The following is a 21,173-nucleotide window of genomic DNA, read 5'->3' as shown; positions in this document are numbered from 1 at the left end:
CTATTAAATTAATTCCCATTCATCAATTACAGCATTAACTGCATACTATATTTGCCAATTGCCATAGTCATTATCTCTTGAAAGCCAAGAGCAAATTTGGTTTCAGTTGATCTAAACCAAATTAAGCGTATATATACAGGGAAAACATATAATAATTTCTAGTCTATATATGTGACCAAATATATTACACATGTATAACCCATCTTTGGTCATTCACACACTAACAACTAAAAAGTAACTGTTTTTTGAGGTAAAAAAATGAAGAAATGAACTAAAATGGATCTACATATATAGAAGACGTGTAAAAAAACATACATGTAAGCATTGAATAAGATCTAGACAAGAAGGATGCATGGGTTCACATGCCCTATATTGGTATGAAATTAGGGGGTTGTCCTGACCATGTGAAGTTGTGAAGTATGTTAGATGTTCCCAGACCACAAAATAAATGCATATTAGAGCAGCGTGGCATATATATCTGCGGCTGTTTGGTGGAAAATGAGAGCTCCACATAACTAGAACAATTCCAAGGTGGGTTTGTCCCTCAATAGCAACATATTTTAGCACAAGGGGCAAAGGGGGTGTCACAGTGTCCAAGTGCAAGTCCTTATCACAACCGCTGCTTTAGTGCAATAGCAATTATATGTCACACAGTAACACCTCTTTAATTTCATTGGCATGGCAATGTTTGGTCCACTCATTAAATTGCTGTTTTTCAGTACAGAACCTACTTCAATTTGGGGTTTGACTGTGACCTTGTGGGGGTGAGGATTTCTTTTCATAATGGAATTCAGATGCATGAGGAATTAATTGCCAATAAGGTATATATATTATATAATATATATCTTTCTCCATTTCTCTCTCTCGAGTCTCTCCTTGTATTTTTTATTTTTAATACAAAAAATTTGGATTAGAAGAATATATATATATGCCCCTTGTATGGTCAGAACAAAACTACTAATCTCATTGAAGATTATGATTTATAGTGAAATTTACGTATTACTTGTCAACATAAGAAATTTGAAAATCCAATAAAGTCGCATATAATATGAGTAGAAGACTCGATCAAATGTATTACTATTGGTATTTTGATATTAAAACATTCAAACATAAATTATATTATTTAAAAATCAATTTTATACAAAATGAATTCCATTGAAAAGCTATTTTTACCAACCTCCTAAAAACTCACACCCGGCCAATTCCATTGGTGCCCCTATTGGTTTGCTTGCGTTAGCTTTTGATATCTTTAATAATGAGAAATGGAAGTGGGTCCATGAAACAAGTGGTTGCGTAGGAAGCACTGCGTTTGCAAACAAACCCAACCCAACCAATTATTAAAGGCGTGGAAATTTGACCTGTCCAATATTGCCCCCTCATTCATATATATGATCTACGTTCTCTTGTTGTGTTATTACTATAATTATCTTTCATCTAATAAAAACAAAACCAACTCTTTTCAGAAGAAAAAAAGTGAACATTATTTAGGGTTTTGTTCGACATGTGTGCATGCATATCAAGCATATGTGCTTGGACTTTAGAGTTGTCACACTTTGGAATCAGAATACCTCGCTAGATACGCCATATATGGAGAACCTTGACATAATTAGCCACAAGAATAATTCTCCCTTCCCTTTCCTTTATGTGTACCTTGTATTTTTGCAAAAGTAAAGTGTATTATAAGTCCCCTTAGTAGCATATTGATTCAATCTTGTCCAACATTATCAAGATACGCTAAATCAATCCCAGTCATATATAGATTAAATTTCTTTTTAAGAGTGGATGATATTGTTATCACAAGCTTAAGAACTTTGCTACTGCTATTTTTTTTTTCGATCGCTAAACAAATATATTTATTGATAAAAGGGCACGAGAAATTCATACATCATAATTTCAGTGTGCGCACGCACACCATAAACATAAAATGATGAGTGTACGTTTTAATTATCAAGCAAATTATAAGTACGTGATATATTACCACTCAATGAGAAAAACCAAATTACTTTTATTTTTTAGGTGAACCTTATAATTGTTACATCTAACATCCCAAAATATATATTTTATAGGACTGAAAGTTCTTTATGATATAAACTATATATATTTATAACATTTTATATTTATTTAATTTTTTTATTATTACTTCGATGATTAATGTTATAAATATTTTAAATACATATATATAAATTATTAAATTAACTATATCCATAATATTATTTAAATTTTACAAATTTTAATATAAATAATTAAGATAATAAATAGTCAAACATTAAGAATTAAATTAATATTTAATTATATTTATATAATACTGAGTAACTTACGAATATCAAATCCTCTGGGAGAAGAAAAGAATGATCTAGCTTGATAAGAATACAAAATTGATACAGTTCATCGTCGTCTCTATTGTTCAATTAAAAATTTTCGCATCACCTATTATTATCTGGTTAAAGGGACATAAAACAATAAAATTCATATTAATTGAGCCAATGGGTATTTGTTTTTGTGATCTCCAAACTCCAAAGTATGTGCTCATATCTACCTACCAATACCATAAATAATAAATAAATAAAAACGCCTTCACAAAACCCCCCAAAAAAATGCAAAAAGGTCAAGTATAATTTGTTTAATTTTTTTTTATAATGAGTATAAATTGTTTAATATCTGGTATGTTGACCTAATCAGTACTAGTCGGCAGGTAATGGTACAAATAAATACAAGCTGTAATTCAAATTAAGAAGCTACTTTATGAGGTAATCTTGCAAGCTGTACCTTCCTTACATGATTTACATTTCACGCGTCACTTAGGTATTGCTTCATAAAAGAGAAAAAAAATATTATGACGTGCAAAAATTAATAGACTTCTATCATTAAAAATAATTAATATCATATTGAATACTGTATAACTACTTATATTTTTATATTTATGTTGACGCGTATAAGAAATACTTTCTTAAAGAAAAGAGGTAATAAAAATGATCTCCCTTCAATTGTCACAGAACATTTTGAGTCTGTCCAAATAGCGAATTCACACCACCAACGATCTGATTGAAGAACATTTCATCCATGAGAAAAACATGCCTTCAGAAAAAGCTTAATTCTCATGGCATTTGTCTCTTTCATAAACAAACGCCTTTTCTTTTTTCTTTTCAAACTGTCTTTAAATTTTATCTATTTTATAATAGACATCTTAGAATTTAATTTCATTTTAATCTGTCTTAAAAATCTACCTTTTATTGCAAATGAACAATTTAAACTTTAATTTCATCTCCATTAATCCTTTATATTTACCCAATTTGCAAACAATCCATTCTATTTAGTCAGAACTGAACTACCAATGAAACAAAAAATACAACCATTTATTTACTTTATTTCCGTCATTTGTTATTTATTCTTACAAACTACTTTTATAAGCATTAAAACAATAGAAAAAGTTCTATTTGGTTTTTAATGAAGAAATTACTATGTGTTTTAGATTTGAAAAATAAATTATAAAAAAACGCAGTGAATGATTGAGATTTAAAATATATAAATAGTTGAAAGTTTTTGTCTATTAATAATTTAACTTCTTTTTTGACGTGTTACAAGTGTAAAGTATATTTTGCTCAAAAATTTGATTCAACACTTTTAGTCTCTTTTTTTATTCATATTTTATATTTGTAAGAATATAGGAATAGAAAATATGTAGGATATCCAATAATTTACCTATCATGTTCAACCTATTAAAATAGATGCTCCCAATTATTTGTTTTTTTTTCAATAACTCTTAGTTAGTAGTATTTTTTTTCTTAATTATTTAGTTCATAAAAAATAAATCTTTAATTAGTTTAGAATTCAATAAAAAATAAATAAAGTTTAAATTTTGTTAATAATTAAACTCAAATATCATCATAACGATTTAATTTTAATTTTAATATATTAATTATTTATATTTAATGACTTGATTTTATTAATAGTATTTGTTTAAGATTAATCACTCTTGTGAATAATATTTATATTATATAAGTGTGTGAATAATTATTTTTTGAAAGTCGAAACCAACACATATTGGGTAAGAAGAGACTCACGATATCGTAATGCTTAGCTGGCAATCCAATCATCAATGGCCAAACATTCACACATTTAATAAAAATTTTGTCGACGTGGATTATACCATAGTCCACCTCCTTAAAGCCTCAATCATTGATGTTCTTTCTCTCACCTCTTTTTTTTTCTCTCTCTAGAAAGTGCCTTTCTCTTTCCCTCTCTCAACTTCCCTACAATTCATATATAGCCAAGTAGTGCAGATCCCGTGCAGAAGCCAAATAAAATCCCTTTGTTTGCTCACATAAGATTTGGGTTTCTTCAAAATTATCTTTTTTTTTCTCTCCTAAAAAAAAAAGAGAAAACTTTGTTTGATTCTTTGAAGGAGGTTTGAAGAAAGCAAAAGGTGTAGTTTTGTTTTAAGTTTCTTTGAAATGGTTTTCATGTCTGAGATATTGTTCCCCGAAGAAAAAATTGAGGAAGGAGAGTGGGAGAAGGAGAGATAAGAAGAAGAGAAGAATACCTACCCAGCAAGCAGAATTAGAGAATTTTTTTTCACAAACTGTTGATTTGATTCATTTTCATCTGCTTCTGCTGGTAATAATCCTCGTCATATTTCATCCTCAATTGTTGTTTGCTTGTACAACTTTATCATGTCTTTTTTTCAATTTCCCTGGTCTTATTCATATAATTTTCCTTGCTTTTATTACATTCAGCAAAATGATAAGCTTTGTCATAAACTCAGAAGGGAAAAGAGCTTGCTTGAATTTTTTTTTTCTTTTTCTTGATTTCTTCATTGGTTTAATAAAAGAACCAATAGGTTTACTGATCTTGTGAAAACCTTGTGGATGTACGTATGTATGTATTTATGTATGAATGCCTATTGAAGCATATCCTTTGAAGTTTTTTTCATATGTCAAATATTAACAGAATGATATTAACTTGTTGGGTGTTGATGGTTTCATGACAGGGTGGTTGGCAATGTCTGCTCCTATGATCATTGACCCTATGATGATATCGGCACCAGAAACTCAATCAGCAGCAGCTAGCATACTAGTTGCACAAAGTGAAGTTGAATTTGCTGTATGTGACTGTTGTGGACTAACAGAAGAGTGCACCCCAGCCTATATAGAAAGAATCAGAGAGAGGTACTTTGGAAAATGGGTTTGTGGGTTGTGTGCTGAGGCTGTTAAGGATGAAATTGTGAGGTCTGAGAGACTTGTTTGCACAGAAGAAGCAATGGCTAAGCACATGAACTTCTGCAAAAAGTTCAAGGCATCAGGGCCTCCTCCAAATCCGACAGTGCACTTGATATCAGCCATGAGACAGATTCTTAGAAGGACTTTGGATTCTCCTAGAGTAAGGTCCACACCAAATAGTCCAACCAAGACTCTCACAAAAATTCATGGTTCTGTGCTTACAAGATCTGAGAGCTGCTTCCCTACTCTCTCTGAAGGGTTGTGATGAAGGGAATACTTGTGTATTTAGTTGGATAAAAATGGAAGCAGGAAGCATAAATAAGGACAGAAAAATATAAGCTGCAAAAGTTTAGATGTTCAATTGTAGTTTTGTCCAGTACAGAACTTTCAATCTGTTTGTTAGAAAATTTGAACATAATTTGGTCAAGAATTTTGCTTCACTCAGACCAGTTACCTTGTTTTCTATTCCATTTATTTGTTTGAAATAAGAAAAATATGTTCATAACTGAAGACAAACATGTCACGTTTCACAATTGGTGCAACTGAAGAGAAGATGGGACAATGCTGCCCCTGTTGTTGAACTCTGCAAAGTCTCAAAATTTGATCATGGAGTTCAACTAATCTTGTCTGTACTCAAATTGATTAATTGGAATCATTTGGGGCTATTTAAAGTGAAAAAGAAAAATAAAGACACCAATAATTGAGTTCTACTTCTCCAAACTGGCTTAAAAAACTAATCATTGATGAAATTTAAAATTGACTGGTCTACTTTTAGTGCAATGCACAAATGCAGCTTCTAACATTGATTATAATTTTGACTCAATTACACAAGACAAGCCACTGAAAAAGGCTTGGGTGGCTGGAAGTTGAAGTAGTCGTGAATATCTCTAGTGTTTGGAAACCTGAAGCTAAGCTGATATTCTGTGTGTTGAGTTTTGCATAAAATAGTGATCCTTTGTCCTGCGGAGTAAACACAAGAAAATTTATACACACAAATGGACACATTTTAATTTAAAATCTTTATATTTAAATTTATGAGTTTTATTTATATTTATATAATTTTAGATTTTTTTATTTTTATCTGATGTAAAACTTTATTTTATATTTGTATTTCATCACTCTTATCGATATATATATTCTTAAAATACGGAAGGAGCAAATCGCGGCTGCATAAAAATTACTAATACTTCCATTTCATTGACCAATTCTATAGACCTCCCTTGCCATGTGTGACAAACTTAATCAAAATTGTTTTAACTTTTGTTCTCTTTATGGCACCTCAGCATTGAATATACCGTTTTCCCTATAAAATGGTAACAAGCTGTAAATACAACCGTGACATGGAAACAAAAGTAGATGGGGTGGCTAGTATTGTACAGAGAGGGACCAAGGGCCAAAGGAATGATTATTATGCCTTAGGAATGCAAAGTAGTTGGATGGTCTCATCCATTTGTGATTTTCTTTCACTGTGCTCCCTTTAGATCTTTCTGGCGCCACAAATCAGTGTGATGACAACTAAGCACTAGTTTTATTTACATTTTAGTAAAATTATTCTTGAACTATTACAAGTGATTAAAAAATAAAACAGATTTAACTAAAAAATAAATTGTGTATTAAAATGTATGTTACGATATATGAAACTGTTTATGACTATGAGTGTTTATCAAATAAGCACTACAAAACGAATGCCAGAGAGGATTGCTGTTGTGTGATTCTGGTAGACAGAGAACATTCTGGAACACAAGGACTGACGTGTCAGGTGGAACTTGGTTTTGTTTCTATGATGATGATCTGCACTACTGCAGCAGCCCCCACTTAGGTCCAAATGACTCCAATTTTCGATGAACATATCATCATGTTACTACTTATGTGTCCTGAACTAAAACTTTGTCATGTAAAATAACATTATACTCCTGAAGAAGTGTAGTCATCTCTTGCTGTTTGAAAGGTTCCTATGAATTATCTAATCACATCTGGCACTTTGTTGGCTTCTGTAACGAATGTGCTTCTCTCTTGTAGAAGCTTGGACGTTTGTTAAGCTTTATTTAACAAAATACAATGTTACATTTTGTTCAAAATAAAAACTTGTGAACAAGCTAAATTCAAATTAAAAGAAAAGGTAAATTAAAAGAATTTAATTTAAATGCATTTGAAGGGTAAAATATTTTTATGCATGATAAGTTTGTATAGTCTTATAATAATTATATTAAAAAGCATTGATCCTATAAATAATTTATTATATTCAAAGAACGAAGAAACTAAAAAGAGGATTCAATCATAGAGCACCAATGAATAATTGATTGTTTGCAAAGTCTATGAATACATTAGAGGTGTCAAGGCTACTGTTAGTTGGTGTTTTGTTATACGGAACCCAGCAACCCCCCTAAGATGTCTTTCATTCTATGACTGCTAAAAGGAATCGGCTGCTTACTCTTGATAAAGCTGCTTTTTTGAACAAGGGTTCCCTCTGTCGTTTATGTTCAAATGAGGCTGAGTCAAATGCTCATTTGTTCTTTTCTTACAGAAAATCTCTCCAAGTTTGGGCTCACATTCGTGATTTGGTTCCTTTCCGCAGGCGTTTCACTTCTTTGCAGCGCATTACTGAGTATTTAATTAGGGACAGATCCACATCAAGTGTTCAAGGAAAATTTCATTGTCTAGCTATAACAACTACAGTCTACTGCATTTGGCTGTCTAGGAACAAACTGATTTTTAAAGATTATCAATTTTCTGTAATAGAGGTTATGAGCAAGATTAAGTTTCTTATATATAGACAAGCACACCTACTGTATTTGTTTTAACATCTTGATATAGACCTTCTTGTATTAGGGAGACTTTAGCTGCGAGATATGTCCCGTTTATTGTTGTATCATTTTGGTTTAATATAATTTACATTTTTTCAAAAAAAAAAATCATTGATCGTATAAATGATCATATATAAAAATTAACTCAAAATAATTAGGTTCTCCACTTTCACTTGCAACCTGGATGTCTTACGTTGCAATGAGAGGCTACCACACAGTTAACAATTGAGACCAATGGCTGTATTACTCTTGTCAATATTGGTGTACTTGGAACAATATGTTAGTGGATGTTCTCGCCAGCTAGAATGATAATTAATATAATATCAAAAAAATTGACTGTCTTATTCTTTGAAAAGGGTTTGGTAGTTTCCTCCAGAGAGAGAGAAAAAAAAGCCTAAACAATCCCCAACAAGCATCCAAACTCTCCCATCAGTTGTGTTTCTTTTTCCCCTTTCCGGGAAAGTAGTTTATCTAATTCTTGAATAAGTTAAAACTTAAAAGGGTACCCCTTCACATTGCTCCATGCACACTAATTAAGGATGATTAGCTCATGAAATTAATTTAATGGGCTGATTAAAATTAAATTAATAGCCTCATGAACCATTCATTTCTTTGTCATATGTAAGAATTATTTTATATGTTGTTCAAAACTAAGTAGGCAATTATTAAGTTGCAAAATTAGGTCATCAATGACAATAATAATGGTTTCCCGTGATTGTAGGGTGTGAACGAGTATGTTCTTATCAGAATTAGGCCTGCGGTTATGCCGTAGAATCTACAAAGAAATTTTACCAGAAAGTGCATGTAGACAACCAATTTTGACTTTGTCTCTTGTGGAATTCTAGAGAATTCTTGAGATTAACTTGCACTCAGGCTCAGCTCAGAATGGCATGGAAACAAAACAAACCAATCTATTGACTTGAGATGAGAGTTAAACAGGATGAAGAAAATGATAATATCTGTACTAATATGATATGCCATAATCTTACTTTAATTGTTGGTGTCTTTTGCTTACACCAATCAATTCGGAAAAAGATATAGGGATCCGTTGCTATTAACCGTACACCATTACCTACTTAGTCTTATACATGACATGTCAACTTTTATATGAGTATACTTGTAAAATTGCCTTTCTTATTTTGGTCTCTAGTTTTATTTTAATTTTGTATTTTAATTATTTTATCTCAAGTTCATCGTTTGACATTTTTTTATATAGCATGCTTTATTCATAATTCTGTCTTAACTTTGTTGGTTTAGAGAAACCACGCCATTAAGATAGAATATCATTATATGAATAAGAAAGTGTTTTTTTTTAAAATAAATAAGTTTTATGCGATGAAAAAAAGAATTTAATTAAAAACAAAATAAAGGACAAGATATCATATTTGCCAAATAGTAATCTTATCAAAATCAGGGCTTGAAAATGAAATGAGAGTTGATACATTTCGCTCCAAACGATATGAGGCCGGAGAGTAAGGATAAGGTTGGGCCTGAGCCTAGGTTTAATTTTAGGCTCTTGCTATTTACACCTCCATTTTTACTAAAGAAGTAAACCCATTATGCTTTCTGGATTTTTCTGAAATTACATATATTTATTTTAAAAATGACTCATAGCTCCAAAGATATATTATATATTTTTTAATAAAATATTAATTAAGAATTAAGATGATTGACGAGAAATATAAAAATGATAAACACTTATCTTATATTTATGTTTATTAGTCTTATTTTCATCTTATTATTAGTATTCTTTAAATTCTACCAAAATCTTATTTTTATTATATCTTTATTATTCTTTAAATCTCAATTTTAAACCTTAATCTGGTGGGGAGGGGTGGTCGTGCCGTTGACTCCGCCATAGAAGTAGTTGGTCCGCACCATTCTTTGTGCGGCGATCATCGAGGCTTTGAATGTGGGGACTAGCGTGGAAGCGGAAGCGCTCAACAAAAAAGTAGTAGATATAGAAAGTCCCAAAGAATGTGAGTTAAACATTGAGGTTATGGTAGGTGGGGGGTGTTTATGGTAGGATCAAAATGGAGCTATTTTTATTTTGAGACATTGAATATGAGAATATTAATGTATGAGTCATCACATGATTTATTTTTTTCAAAAAATATAAGTGGTTAGTTCTAAATTTTTGTTAGTCACACTTGACTTATATATAAGAATTTTCTCGTTAGTATAGGATAATTCTTCTACTTTAAACTGAGACATAATTTATTTACCTTAATATTTTATATATTAAAAATAAAATTTGTGTTGGTAGCATTTCTTAATGTGTTAGCTGAATATAGATGTCATTCAGAAAAAAAAGAGGTGAATATAGAAGTCTCTTTACAGGTGAAGCACGTCTTTTTTTTATACGATTAAAATCCTTGTTATATTTAGAAAAGGTATTATTAGGTTGATGTTATATTAGCTAACAAATATCTTGTTTTCCCCATTTAATATAGTTCTTACTATGTGTCATTTTAGGTATTGTGTTTGAAATCATTAAAAATGAGTTTGGAATGATTTGCAAATCATGCTACATGACGTATAATTCGATATATATTCAATTGAACAATAGAGGATGGACTGACAGTCTTGATCTATATGGTAATTGTTACAAGATAATAGCCATAAGAGACTGAATTCAAGTCCAGAACAAAAGAGCATACATCAAACAATGGATTACAATAGTTCTAATATTTTTCATCAATAATGACTAAAATGAATATCTTATAATATAAAGTCTGATATTAAACATTTACAATTTTATTCCTGTCAAAAAAGAATTACAATTTTATAAAGACTAATGATTAAAAATTATACATACAAATTATTAAAAACTAAAATAAAAAATTCTAAAAACCGAAAACATAAAACAAATATTTATATAGATGATAAAGTATTTAAGCCTTAAAAATAAAGCTTAAAAAATCTCCATCAAATCAACATGAAAATTGATCGTAGAGAGCTAATCACCCAAGAAACAATTTTAGGGGAGTATTTTAGTATTTTAGGTTATTTTAAAGTAAAATGAGCTGGAAAATCAACTAGTAGCTAAAAGTTAAAAAGAAAATTATCTTATTAAATTATAAATGTTAAATAAGACTGGTTGTTGAAATAGTTTAAAAATAAAAAATAAAAAATAATAAAATCATGATTTACTTAAAAATAATAATAATAAATTGGATAAATATTTTAAAAATAAAAAATATTAAAAACAATAAACTAACATTTTAAAAAATATTGAGAGAAGATATGTTTGATTGATTAAAAATGTTTGTATTAAATATAACAAATATTTTTAGTTCACATTTAATTTAAATAATAATTAACTAATTAACTCAATCATTTTAAAAGGAATCTCCCAATATTTTTATTCCCATATCTCTCTTTATTTCAATACACTCATTCAATTTAATATCAATTATATTAAGATAATTAATGAGATATTTTAATAAATTTATATTATTTGACTTGTCTTATATATTATTCGTATGTACATGATAAAAAAAAATTATCCTATGATTTATATTTTTATCATATCATGTTATTTTTATTTTATCCAACCCCCGTAATTTTAACTAATGAAACAAATATTAAGAAACTATAAATGTTTATTAAGTAGTCCAACAAACTTTTTGATTAATAAAAAATTAAATTATCTTATCAAACATAATATATCTCATTGTCAGGTGTAGATTATGAAAAGATCATTTTAATTTACTGAAATTGTCCAATAAGGCAATAACAATCATAATCTCCGTGTACATTTCAAAGATTTAACTGCGTAGAAACCCCCCAAACGCGTACCTTTCTGAATCCTCACTCTTCTGCTTCTTCAGATCATCGGGTAAGCTCCAATATTCTTTAATTCCCACTCCACTTCTCTGGAATGTAATCTTCCCCCCTTCAAATTCTGCTTCCAATTTTGTCTCAATTCCCACTCCCGGGTTTCATTTCCCTTTCTAGAAACCGAAACCCTAGACAATTTTCCGTCTCTGAATTTGAGTAATTGGGACCCCAAACTCCTTCCAAGGATAGTAATATTGGAGATGAAAGCGCCAAATGCTTTGTTTGGTGCAAAACGTAGAAAGTTTCACGGGGTTTTCAATGCTTTGTGTGCTATGGTTGTGTTTTTCTTCTTTTACAACCGGGAAGACATCATCCACAACCCGATTCTCAGGCAATCCTCGTATTTTCCGAATCATGGGTTGCCTCAAAATGCGATTTTTAGAGATGGGTCTTCCGTGATTCACCGTCGAATGGTTGAAATCAGCGCCAACACTTCAGGTGTAGCTGGTGACAATGGTTTAGGCGTAAGTAGTTCTGGATTATGCAATGGCTTGGTTCAACATGAGGGTTATGCTAGCCCCTGTGAATTCTTAAAAGTTAATCCACAGTGTTCGTCTGATGGGTATCTCGATTACTTGAAGTTTTTCTATTGTACATGTCAGGGTTTTAGTGTGTTTGGTTATTTAGTGTTGGGTGTGTGGCTTGCTGCATTGTTTTATCTCTTGGGGAACACTGCTGCAGATTACTTTTGCCCTTCTCTTGAGCATCTCTCAAGGCTCTTGAAATTGCCTCCAACTGTGGCTGGGGTTGTGCTGCTTCCACTTGGGAATGGAGCACCTGATGTGTTTGCTAGCATAGCTGCCTTTGTGGGTGCTGAAAGTGGTGATGTAGGGCTTAACAGTGTGTTGGGTGGTGCTCTTTTTGTTACCACTATTGTTGCTGGAACTGTTTCTCTGTGTGTTGCGGATAAGGAGATTGGAATTGATCGGAGATGCTTTATAAGGGATGTGAGTTTCTTTCTTGTGACTCTTGTTTCGCTGCTTTTGATTTTGTTTGTTGGGAAGGTGGGCGTTGGGGTGGCCATTGGTTTTGTGTTGATTTATGTTGTGTATGCATTCATTGTTGCTGCCAGTGAGATATTGAGGAAACATGCATGGAGGTTGAAATTGGATGCTGTCACACCATTGCTTCCTGTTCGGGGAAGTGTGTTCTCCCTAGGTTTGGAAGAGGATACTTCGATCTATAGCTCTTTGCTTGAAGACACCGAGAGCGATCCTCCACGCCTCCCTCCATCATTGCCACAGTGGATGTGGTCTTCAAATGTGGCTATATATTCAAACCATGCAAGTAAGATCAATTTTTTGGATGATGAAAGGCCTCCATGGGGATGGAGTGATGGGTCCATGGAAAACACCAAGACTTCGTTCACTGTATCAAAACTTTTTCTGATGATGGAGATCCCACTGGCAATTCCTAGGAGGCTAACAATTCCAATGGTTCATGAGGAAGTATGGTCAAAGCCTTATGCTGTGGCTAGTGCTTCATTAGCTCCTATTCTCCTAGCCATTTTGTGTAGCACCCAAGATAATGTGAGTAATCAGGGTGTTATACTTTCTTATTGTGTTGGTGTTTCTCTTGGATGCACATTTGGTATTCTTGCATATAAATACACAGTGTCTGATCGTCCACCACCTCAGTTTTTGCTTCCATGGGTTCTTGGAGGATTCATCATGAGCATAGTGTGGTTCTACATAATAGCAAATGAGCTTGTGGCTCTATTGGTAGCGTTTGGTGTTATTTTTGGAATCAACCCATCCATCTTGGGGTTAACTGTATTAGCATGGGGAAATTCAATGGGAGATTTGATGTCAAATATTGCATTAGCATTGGATGGAGAAGATGGAGTTCAGATTGCCTTATCTGGATGCTATGCAGGTCCTATGTTCAACACACTTATTGGCTTGGGGATCTCGTTGCTGCTTGGGGCTTGGTCAAAGAAACCCTCTTTGTATGTGGTGCCTGAAGACACTAGCTTATTTTACACCATGGGATTTCTGATCACAGGACTGTTATGGGCACTTATTGTTTTACCTCGGAACAACATGCATCCTAACAGAATATTAGGAATGGGTCTCATCTCCCTCTATGTGATATTTCTTTCTTTCAGGATGTGCACTGCTATGAGGTTTATAACAATTGCTGGTTTAAGTTGAGTTTATTGCAATAGATCTAAATCAAAATGAGCATGTTTTCTGCATCTCTTTGCTCCATCTGCTATAATTTTTGTCACGCAGATAGCTGATATATGGGACAAAAGAAACTCAGGGAAGAAAAAAATGATCTCCATATAGCAGGGATAAATTACTGCTCTATTGGCTGAAAACGCCATTGTTGTACATCCTAAGGATACCACTTACTGAACATAATTGAATATTGATGACTTTCCTTTAGGGCCTTTGGTATTTCAGCAGTCTAACAATCTATTGTGTTTGTTATATTCTTGGTATTATATAAACATTAGACGTACACATTTACGTACATACCAATATCATAATTTTAATTGGGTAGTTATTCGTAATTTTTATTGTGCTTTCCTTTTCATGTATTTCCTGACAAGCCTGATGATACCTTTTTATTGTAAACTCTATTCATTGATTGACCCTGCTATATATGAAATCCATGAAACCTCTATCAACTTATTTTAGAGTGTACTTTTTGTAGGAACTGTGCTCAGCATTTTTGCCCTATTGTATTAACCATGTTTCTTATGCATTTTCTTTACTGCTCCTCTCTATCCATCGTGCAGCTGTCTCTTGTCTGTCTGAGACCTGTTGAGAAACTTTCGTGTTACATACAGTAGAATTACCCTCCCATAGAAAAATTCATGATCCAACGGTTTAAATGATTTTCATATCATATATATTATTCAATTTTAATTATGAAAATATAAAATTTATGGGTGTAAATTTTGTGCATTTGAATCCACTTCCGTCTGTTTACTGCATTATCCGTGTCAAAAACTTGTTAACTTTTTTTTTTTTAATATAGTAATCTATTAGGCTATTAGCCGTGTTACATGTCATTCCTTCTTTCACCATCATCGTCAACACCTGTCCCTTGATACGATGACATCACCCCTACTACTAATGTTACTTATTTTGACCACTGATACAATTCTATAGTATAGTCAATTGAATCGATATCATGATCTGAAATACATGCAAACTCTGTTAACTTTGTATGGATTTTTCCCATTTTAATTGTTGAAAATAATTGAGATGTATGTTTAAATTAATCTAAATAACATTTCTTTATTAAAATATGTGTTCTTCATTAAAAAAGAAAGTTTAAAGATTGGTTGGATAACTTCTAAACAATTCGACCGTATATCAAGTGAATTGACTAACACGGCCTATATCTCTAATTCTTTTTATATTTAACCACGTATTTTTCTATGTTTATATAATGTAACTATTTCATATACTAATTATTTTATTTGAATTGTTATAGAAAGATAATTTTATTTAGTTTGTTCGTTTACAGTTCTTAAAAAAAATCAATTCTTTTATGTTAATATATCGTGAGATAATTATATAAATATATAAGAAGAGGAAGTTTTTTGGTACATATAAGAAGATTAATTAAATAAAAGAGTTTAATTTTTATGCATGATTGTCTGGATAATTTTTTTTTACACTTTTAATTTATAAAGTTAAAAAAACATGCTATGCTCCACTCTTGGATCATTAGATAACCCTAGGGACTTTTCCCATCAAGGTATACTACTAAGAGTTTCTATACTTTCTAATTGAACACTTAATTTACTTGAACGTTAAGAGTGTTTAAAGGTTGTCATTTGATGGATAACCATGAAGCTTCATTGTCACCAAGCAATTGAATCACTCACTCAACCGATCCATGTCTCTTCAATCCATTATGTTTGAATATATCACTATTCAAACCTCTTTTTATATTTACACTTTTGTATATCAAATATTCCACTAACATTTTTTTATATCTTTGTCATCTTATGGTATGCATACTTTCTACTTTCACTTTCTCTTTCTAAATACTCCATTAAATAGCATTGAGGTATCTATTAAATATTTCTATTGTTTTTTGGGTACAAAAATACTTCTATTTTAGTTTAAGAGAAGATTCATAAGATTTTGTGTCCAGCATTGACTACACAAACCCGCTTGTGGACCAATCAACTTTCGGTGCACGTTACATTGCCTCCGCGCAAACTGCTATCCTGCGCTGTGCTGGGAAGACAACCTCTTTCATGGCTCGAAAGAAGGTCTTGTCTAATTAGATCTTTGAGCAACCTCGATCCTGCAGAGCATCTCTGTAATCACTTCATCTCAAAATAACACTTTTACCCTTTTGATTATTCACTCACTATTTGACTATTTGTCCCACTATTCTTAGAATTTCCAAGCCCTTTTTCGGCAAAACAAATCTGAACACTGAAAAACCCTTTCTTTTTCAGTTTGAACTTTCCTTCGTGACAGTCACGTGTGCCCTGCCACATGCCATCTCTCCTACTCTCCCCCCCTCCCCTGTTTCTCTATGTCCCTTTCTCTGCCAATGTGACTTCGTGTTGCGCAATAAATGCCAAAGAAATTTTCAAACCACCATGCGTTGAACTGATTCTGTGCAAGTACAAGCCAACCCCATTTCTCCAGTTTATAACTTTCCACTTTAGAGAAATGAACCTTCTAGTTTCATTTTTCTCACGTTCTTTCTTTCTATCTTTTTTTTTTTTCAATGCTCTTGCTCTATAACCTCTGCTTCGTTTGTTCATTGTGGTAGAAACTAGAAATGGATGGTGGTGGCTACAACTTAACAACAACCTCTTTGAGCAGTTCAATGGAGCAAGTGATGAGACCCAAATCACCATTGCCGGGCTTAGTTGATTTTCATGGGAAGCGGAAGCAAATGGTTAAGATTCAGGTTTTGGAGAGAGAGATTGGTTTGCTTCAGGTACATCTAAGAACACTTTTTTTTAAACTTTTTATCGCTTTGTGTAAATTCCTGTCTCCAAAATGTTCCTTCTTATTCTTTTGTTTTTCTCTTTTGCTATCTTCTCCAAACTGTTTACTTTTGTGTAAGATAAAAAGACTCAGAGTCTCAGACTGTTGTTATGTGAATTTTTTTTCCCAAACATACATAAAAATTAATTAAATACGAAAACATACATATCCTCAATTATTTACCGATATATATATATATATATATATATATATATATATGTTTATTATTTACTGTATAAATTCAGTTTCGAGAACACGAATTTACTGTGTTTTTTCAAAAAAAATTTCAAAATCCCGTTTGAGAATTCGGTTCCTCCAATTCTCAACGTAATTTTTTTTTAATTTTAAGAAAAAATAATTTTTTAAGATTTAAAAATAATATAAATAAAAAAATTAATGTAAAATAATAAAATTAGAGAATATATTAAAGAGAAAAATAAAGTTAAAAAAATAGTTAAAAACACTTTCATTGAAGAATTTTTTTAAAATTATATATAATGTAAAATTAAATACATTGATAATAAATAAAAGAAAATTAATTTGCTTGATTAAAACTTTTACAACAATACATATTTTTTAATGACTTCTTACCCTGCAGATTTTGATTGACTTCTTTTTTTCTTATTCATATTAGTTTGTCTTTTTATTGATTTTGATTGATTTTTTTTTATTTCTCATAACTGAATTAACATATAATTGTGATCTTTTATATTAACACATAATTGTAGTCTTTCATATAGTGACTAACAATCATAATAAAATCCTAACACATAATTGTAGTCTTTCATATAATGACTAACAATCATAATAAAATCCTAACCGGTCTTTGTAGAACTCTACATATATGTCTCTGTCTTTCGTTGATGTGGTAACTATTTATTCAATCTGTTTTTAATCAATTTAATTTTTTAAATCATTTTCTTTTTAATTTATTTTAAGACTATTAATTAATTTTCTTATTTTTTTACTTAATATACCTAAGGAAAAAAAATCACCAACAAAACAAAAATTAAACTTTAGAAAAATTCATAATATGTTTAAATGTCTTAAGTTTCTAATTTATTTAAGTACATGATGATTAAAAAATTATATCATAATATTTTTTAATTTTATTAATTTTCTCTATTTATATTATTTTTAAATCTTTTAAAAAATTAATTTTTCTTAAAAAATTGACGTTCAGATTTTGGGTTGAAGGGATTCAAATTCTCAATCGGTTTTTGAATTTTTTTTTTGAAAAAACACTGTAAATTCGGGTTCTTTTAATGACACTGAATAATAAATGTGTATGTTTTGATCAATAATGAAAAATATGTATGTTTTGGTATTTAATTAATTTTTTATGTATATTCGGGGGAAAAAGATCCTTGTTATGTAGTTTGAGAAAGAATGAGCTACACTGTTTTTTAAAGCATCGATCATGCATTATGAAAGCTCTGTTTTAATAACTACATAATCACATTCCACGTGTTTTTGATACTGAAATGAGAAGTTTTTTTTGGATGGAATCTGTTTAATTAATTTGGTGGATGCAGAGGATTTCTATTGTTCGTATTAAATTTAGTTTTTAAACTCCCGAGTCTACCTATTGTTTTCATATAAAAAAAAAGTCTACGTATTGTACGATGTCGCTTTTAATTTAATGCGTTACAATAAACCAAATTATTTAACCATTTTGTTATGTGAAATTTATGCTAATCATGTGCTTCGGATTTGAAATATGTTAAGTTATTACTACAATAAAGGCGAGGCTTCATTGTCACATGGCTCTTCGTGATTTAGAGAAATTGAAACCATAGTTGTTTTCCTTGCTAAATTTTTAAGCAACCGTTATAGGCGCATTGTTTTAGTTAACTAGAAAATTGTTTTTAAACATAAGCTGGTGACTTATTTGTATGAAGGAGTAACGTTTAATTTCACTACAGAGTGATAGTGATACTCATGAGATGGTAACTGTATAATCCTCATCAGTCATCACATAATGTGTGGCACTAGTGTTTTGATTTCTTAATGGAAATTTGAGCTTCTGTTTGTGTTTATAACAAGTTGGTTTAAATATGTTTTCAATGTTATAAATATCACCTGTGTCATGTATATTGTTCCTAGGAGGAATTAAAATCACTTGAAGGCCTTAACCCTGCTTCTAGATGCTGCAAAGAGTAAGGCTCCCATCTTCACTATTGTCTACATTATTATATCCGATTCCAAGGTTTATTGAAAAATAAAATACAAATCATATTTGTATTAAAGTATTTTATATTCTAATTTGAAGTTAACGTTTTCCTTAACAGGCTTGATGCCTTTGTAGACTCTGTTTCAGATCCCTTCACACCCACGTATGAGTCTTCAGCTTTCTCCATTTAATTTCTAGATTATTATTTTTTGTTACAAATCTCAGATAAATAATAAATCATTGTATCTGATACAGAAGAAAACAGACAGTCTCTAAATCCCATCACTTCAGGAGGCAGATGATCAGGTACACTACTTTGTCTTTTTACCCTTTTTTTCATTTTGATATGTTCTTTCACTTCCTTCCATTTCTAAAATTCATGATGCATAATTCAATGGAGTCATTTCTAAACAACAGTATTAGTACTTCCTCTCTTTTAACAGCTGAAGGAAACCGAAACATGAAGGGGCATGTGTTTTAAAAAACCTGTATTTTAATATATTTTGTATCATTAATAGAAATTTATACGAGACTCAATTCTCAAGAATAGAATAAAAAAATTAATCTCTTAATATTTTTTGTTTGTTTTAACGAATTAAAACATGATTATTTTTGTGTGCTATTAAAACATAATTCTCCTCTTTTTTATTTTTCTACATTTGACATCTCCCTACAATCTTTATCTTTGTCTTTTATTTACATATTATTTTATTAACAATTTTAACAAATTTAAATTTATTTAATATTATTTTTTATAATACCTAACTAACTCTCCGAACTTTATACATATGCCTTGGATATATTGCTGCAAACATACCTAATAATTATCATGTCTAATTAAAGAAAGACATAGCAATGGAACATGAGCAGTTTTTTTTTTTCTTTTCTAATACGACAGCAATATAAATAATTTAAATTATTTATATAATTTAGGTTTGAAATTGTCAGTTCCTATCATGATATTATAACTTTCATGAAGAAATAGTCTGAAATTTGATAATTCCTTTGTTGGTCTCTCTTAATAAAAAGTTGAGTTATAATACAAAATATTTTTAAAAAATAAAAATACATAAAAGTATATTTTTAAAATTTCTCGTTTGTAAGTAAGTTGACTATATGTTTTATTTTATTTACATAAACAAAAGAATAATAAGAAAATTTGAATGTTTCAATTTATAAAATTTTCATAAAATCAAATCTTATCAAATGAAACTAATTATACGATATCCTTAAGGAACTCAAATCCAAATTAACAAATGATGAACATTTTATTTAAAATTTACTAGTTAATTATCTAATAGTTGTGTCTAAATTAAAATGAGATGTTAGGTTTGTGCCTACTTAAAAATATCTCTATGTTCATAGGTTGTTATTCCAAAATCAAGTTGATGGTAAAATTTAGTATAAATTTTGAACCATCACAAAATCTATTTAAAAAGACACAATGTATTAAAAGGTCTAATTCAATTAATTAAATGAAACAATGTGAATATGGGCAACTTATTAAAAGCTATCTATTATCTGAGTTCACTTTATATGAATAAATAAAAAGAAGACACAATGTTGTGCAAGTATCGACACGACAAATGAATAACGAGGACGTTAACTTTCTTTTATTTTTCTCAGTCTTCCACGGGTTTGCTGCTCCAACAGTTGCCTGCTGCATAAGAAAACAGCAAAAGGTTGTTGTTGGGACTGCTGTTCTTCATCAAACTCCAAGTGTTGTCACTGTTGTGGCTGCTGCTGCTGCTGCTTGAAGAGTGCATCAAGATCCTGTGCTCAAAATTGTTGCTAGAGTGTGCTTTTTCCTGTGAACCCTCGTTCTCATTGTGTGAAGAACTGTTGTCGTACACACGTTATCAATAACTAAAGAACTATCATAAAGCTCAAGTGAAAAACATAGTTTATAAGGGAATGATGGCAATATCCATCATCATTTTCCTTCTTAGCTAACAAATGGTCTTGGGTTGCATTTGATAAAAATCAACAAGTGTTCTGTGACTGAGAATTAGAAAAGAATTATAACCTTTGTAAAACTTTTTAAACTGGCAGAGTATAACTGGCAACAATGTTTTATAAACTAGTAATATTTCTTCTTTTTTATGATAAGAAAAAATCCAATCACACACAAAAAATATTATAAAAGAATATGAACACATAA

The 21,173-nt window shown here is 30.8% G+C and overlaps 3 protein-coding genes across 6 annotated transcripts; all 3 read left to right on the top strand.

The window, feature by feature from the left end:
• Nucleotides 1-4,188: 4,188 nt before the first annotated feature.
• LOC114418187 lies at nucleotides 4,189-5,749 on the top strand. 2 transcript variants are annotated; one of them, XM_028383409.1, is made up of 2 exons: nucleotides 4,189-4,614; nucleotides 4,966-5,749. In XM_028383409.1, the coding sequence occupies exon 2, from the start codon at nucleotides 4,981-4,983 to the stop codon at nucleotides 5,479-5,481; it is 501 nt and encodes a 166-aa protein (XP_028239210.1). In that variant the 5' UTR covers nucleotides 4,189-4,614; nucleotides 4,966-4,980; the 3' UTR covers nucleotides 5,482-5,749. The 2 variants fall into 2 exon arrangements, with proteins under 2 accessions (XP_028239210.1, XP_028239211.1); XM_028383410.1 differs by having other exon boundaries at nucleotides 4,191-4,614; nucleotides 4,988-5,749.
• A 5,985-nt stretch (nucleotides 5,750-11,734) lies between these two features.
• LOC114418186 (cation/calcium exchanger 4-like) lies at nucleotides 11,735-14,363 on the top strand. Its single transcript, XM_028383407.1, has one exon. The coding sequence runs from the start codon at nucleotides 12,064-12,066 to the stop codon at nucleotides 14,014-14,016; it is 1,953 nt and encodes a 650-aa protein (XP_028239208.1). The 5' UTR covers nucleotides 11,735-12,063; the 3' UTR covers nucleotides 14,017-14,363.
• A 1,626-nt stretch (nucleotides 14,364-15,989) lies between these two features.
• LOC114419038 (guanine nucleotide-binding protein subunit gamma 3-like) lies at nucleotides 15,990-21,013 on the top strand. 3 transcript variants are annotated; one of them, XM_028384623.1, is made up of 6 exons: nucleotides 15,990-16,153; nucleotides 16,619-16,789; nucleotides 18,946-18,998; nucleotides 19,131-19,175; nucleotides 19,268-19,318; nucleotides 20,639-21,013. In XM_028384623.1, the coding sequence occupies exons 2-6, from the start codon at nucleotides 16,628-16,630 to the stop codon at nucleotides 20,805-20,807; spliced, it is 480 nt and encodes a 159-aa protein (XP_028240424.1). In that variant the 5' UTR covers nucleotides 15,990-16,153; nucleotides 16,619-16,627; the 3' UTR covers nucleotides 20,808-21,013. The 3 variants fall into 3 exon arrangements, with proteins under 3 accessions (XP_028240424.1, XP_028240425.1, XP_028240423.1); XM_028384624.1 differs by lacking the exon at nucleotides 15,990-16,153 and adding an exon at nucleotides 16,201-16,466 and having other exon boundaries at nucleotides 19,271-19,318; XM_028384622.1 differs by lacking the exon at nucleotides 15,990-16,153 and adding an exon at nucleotides 16,226-16,466.
• Nucleotides 21,014-21,173: the final 160 nt, after the last annotated feature.

This window comes from Glycine soja, chromosome 7 (assembly GCF_004193775.1).
Source record: "Glycine soja cultivar W05 chromosome 7, ASM419377v2, whole genome shotgun sequence".
NCBI classification, from domain to species: domain Eukaryota; kingdom Viridiplantae; phylum Streptophyta; class Magnoliopsida; order Fabales; family Fabaceae; genus Glycine; species Glycine soja.
The sequence above is the reverse complement of the archived record's forward strand: the minus strand, read 5'-3'. Positions and strand labels throughout refer to the sequence as shown.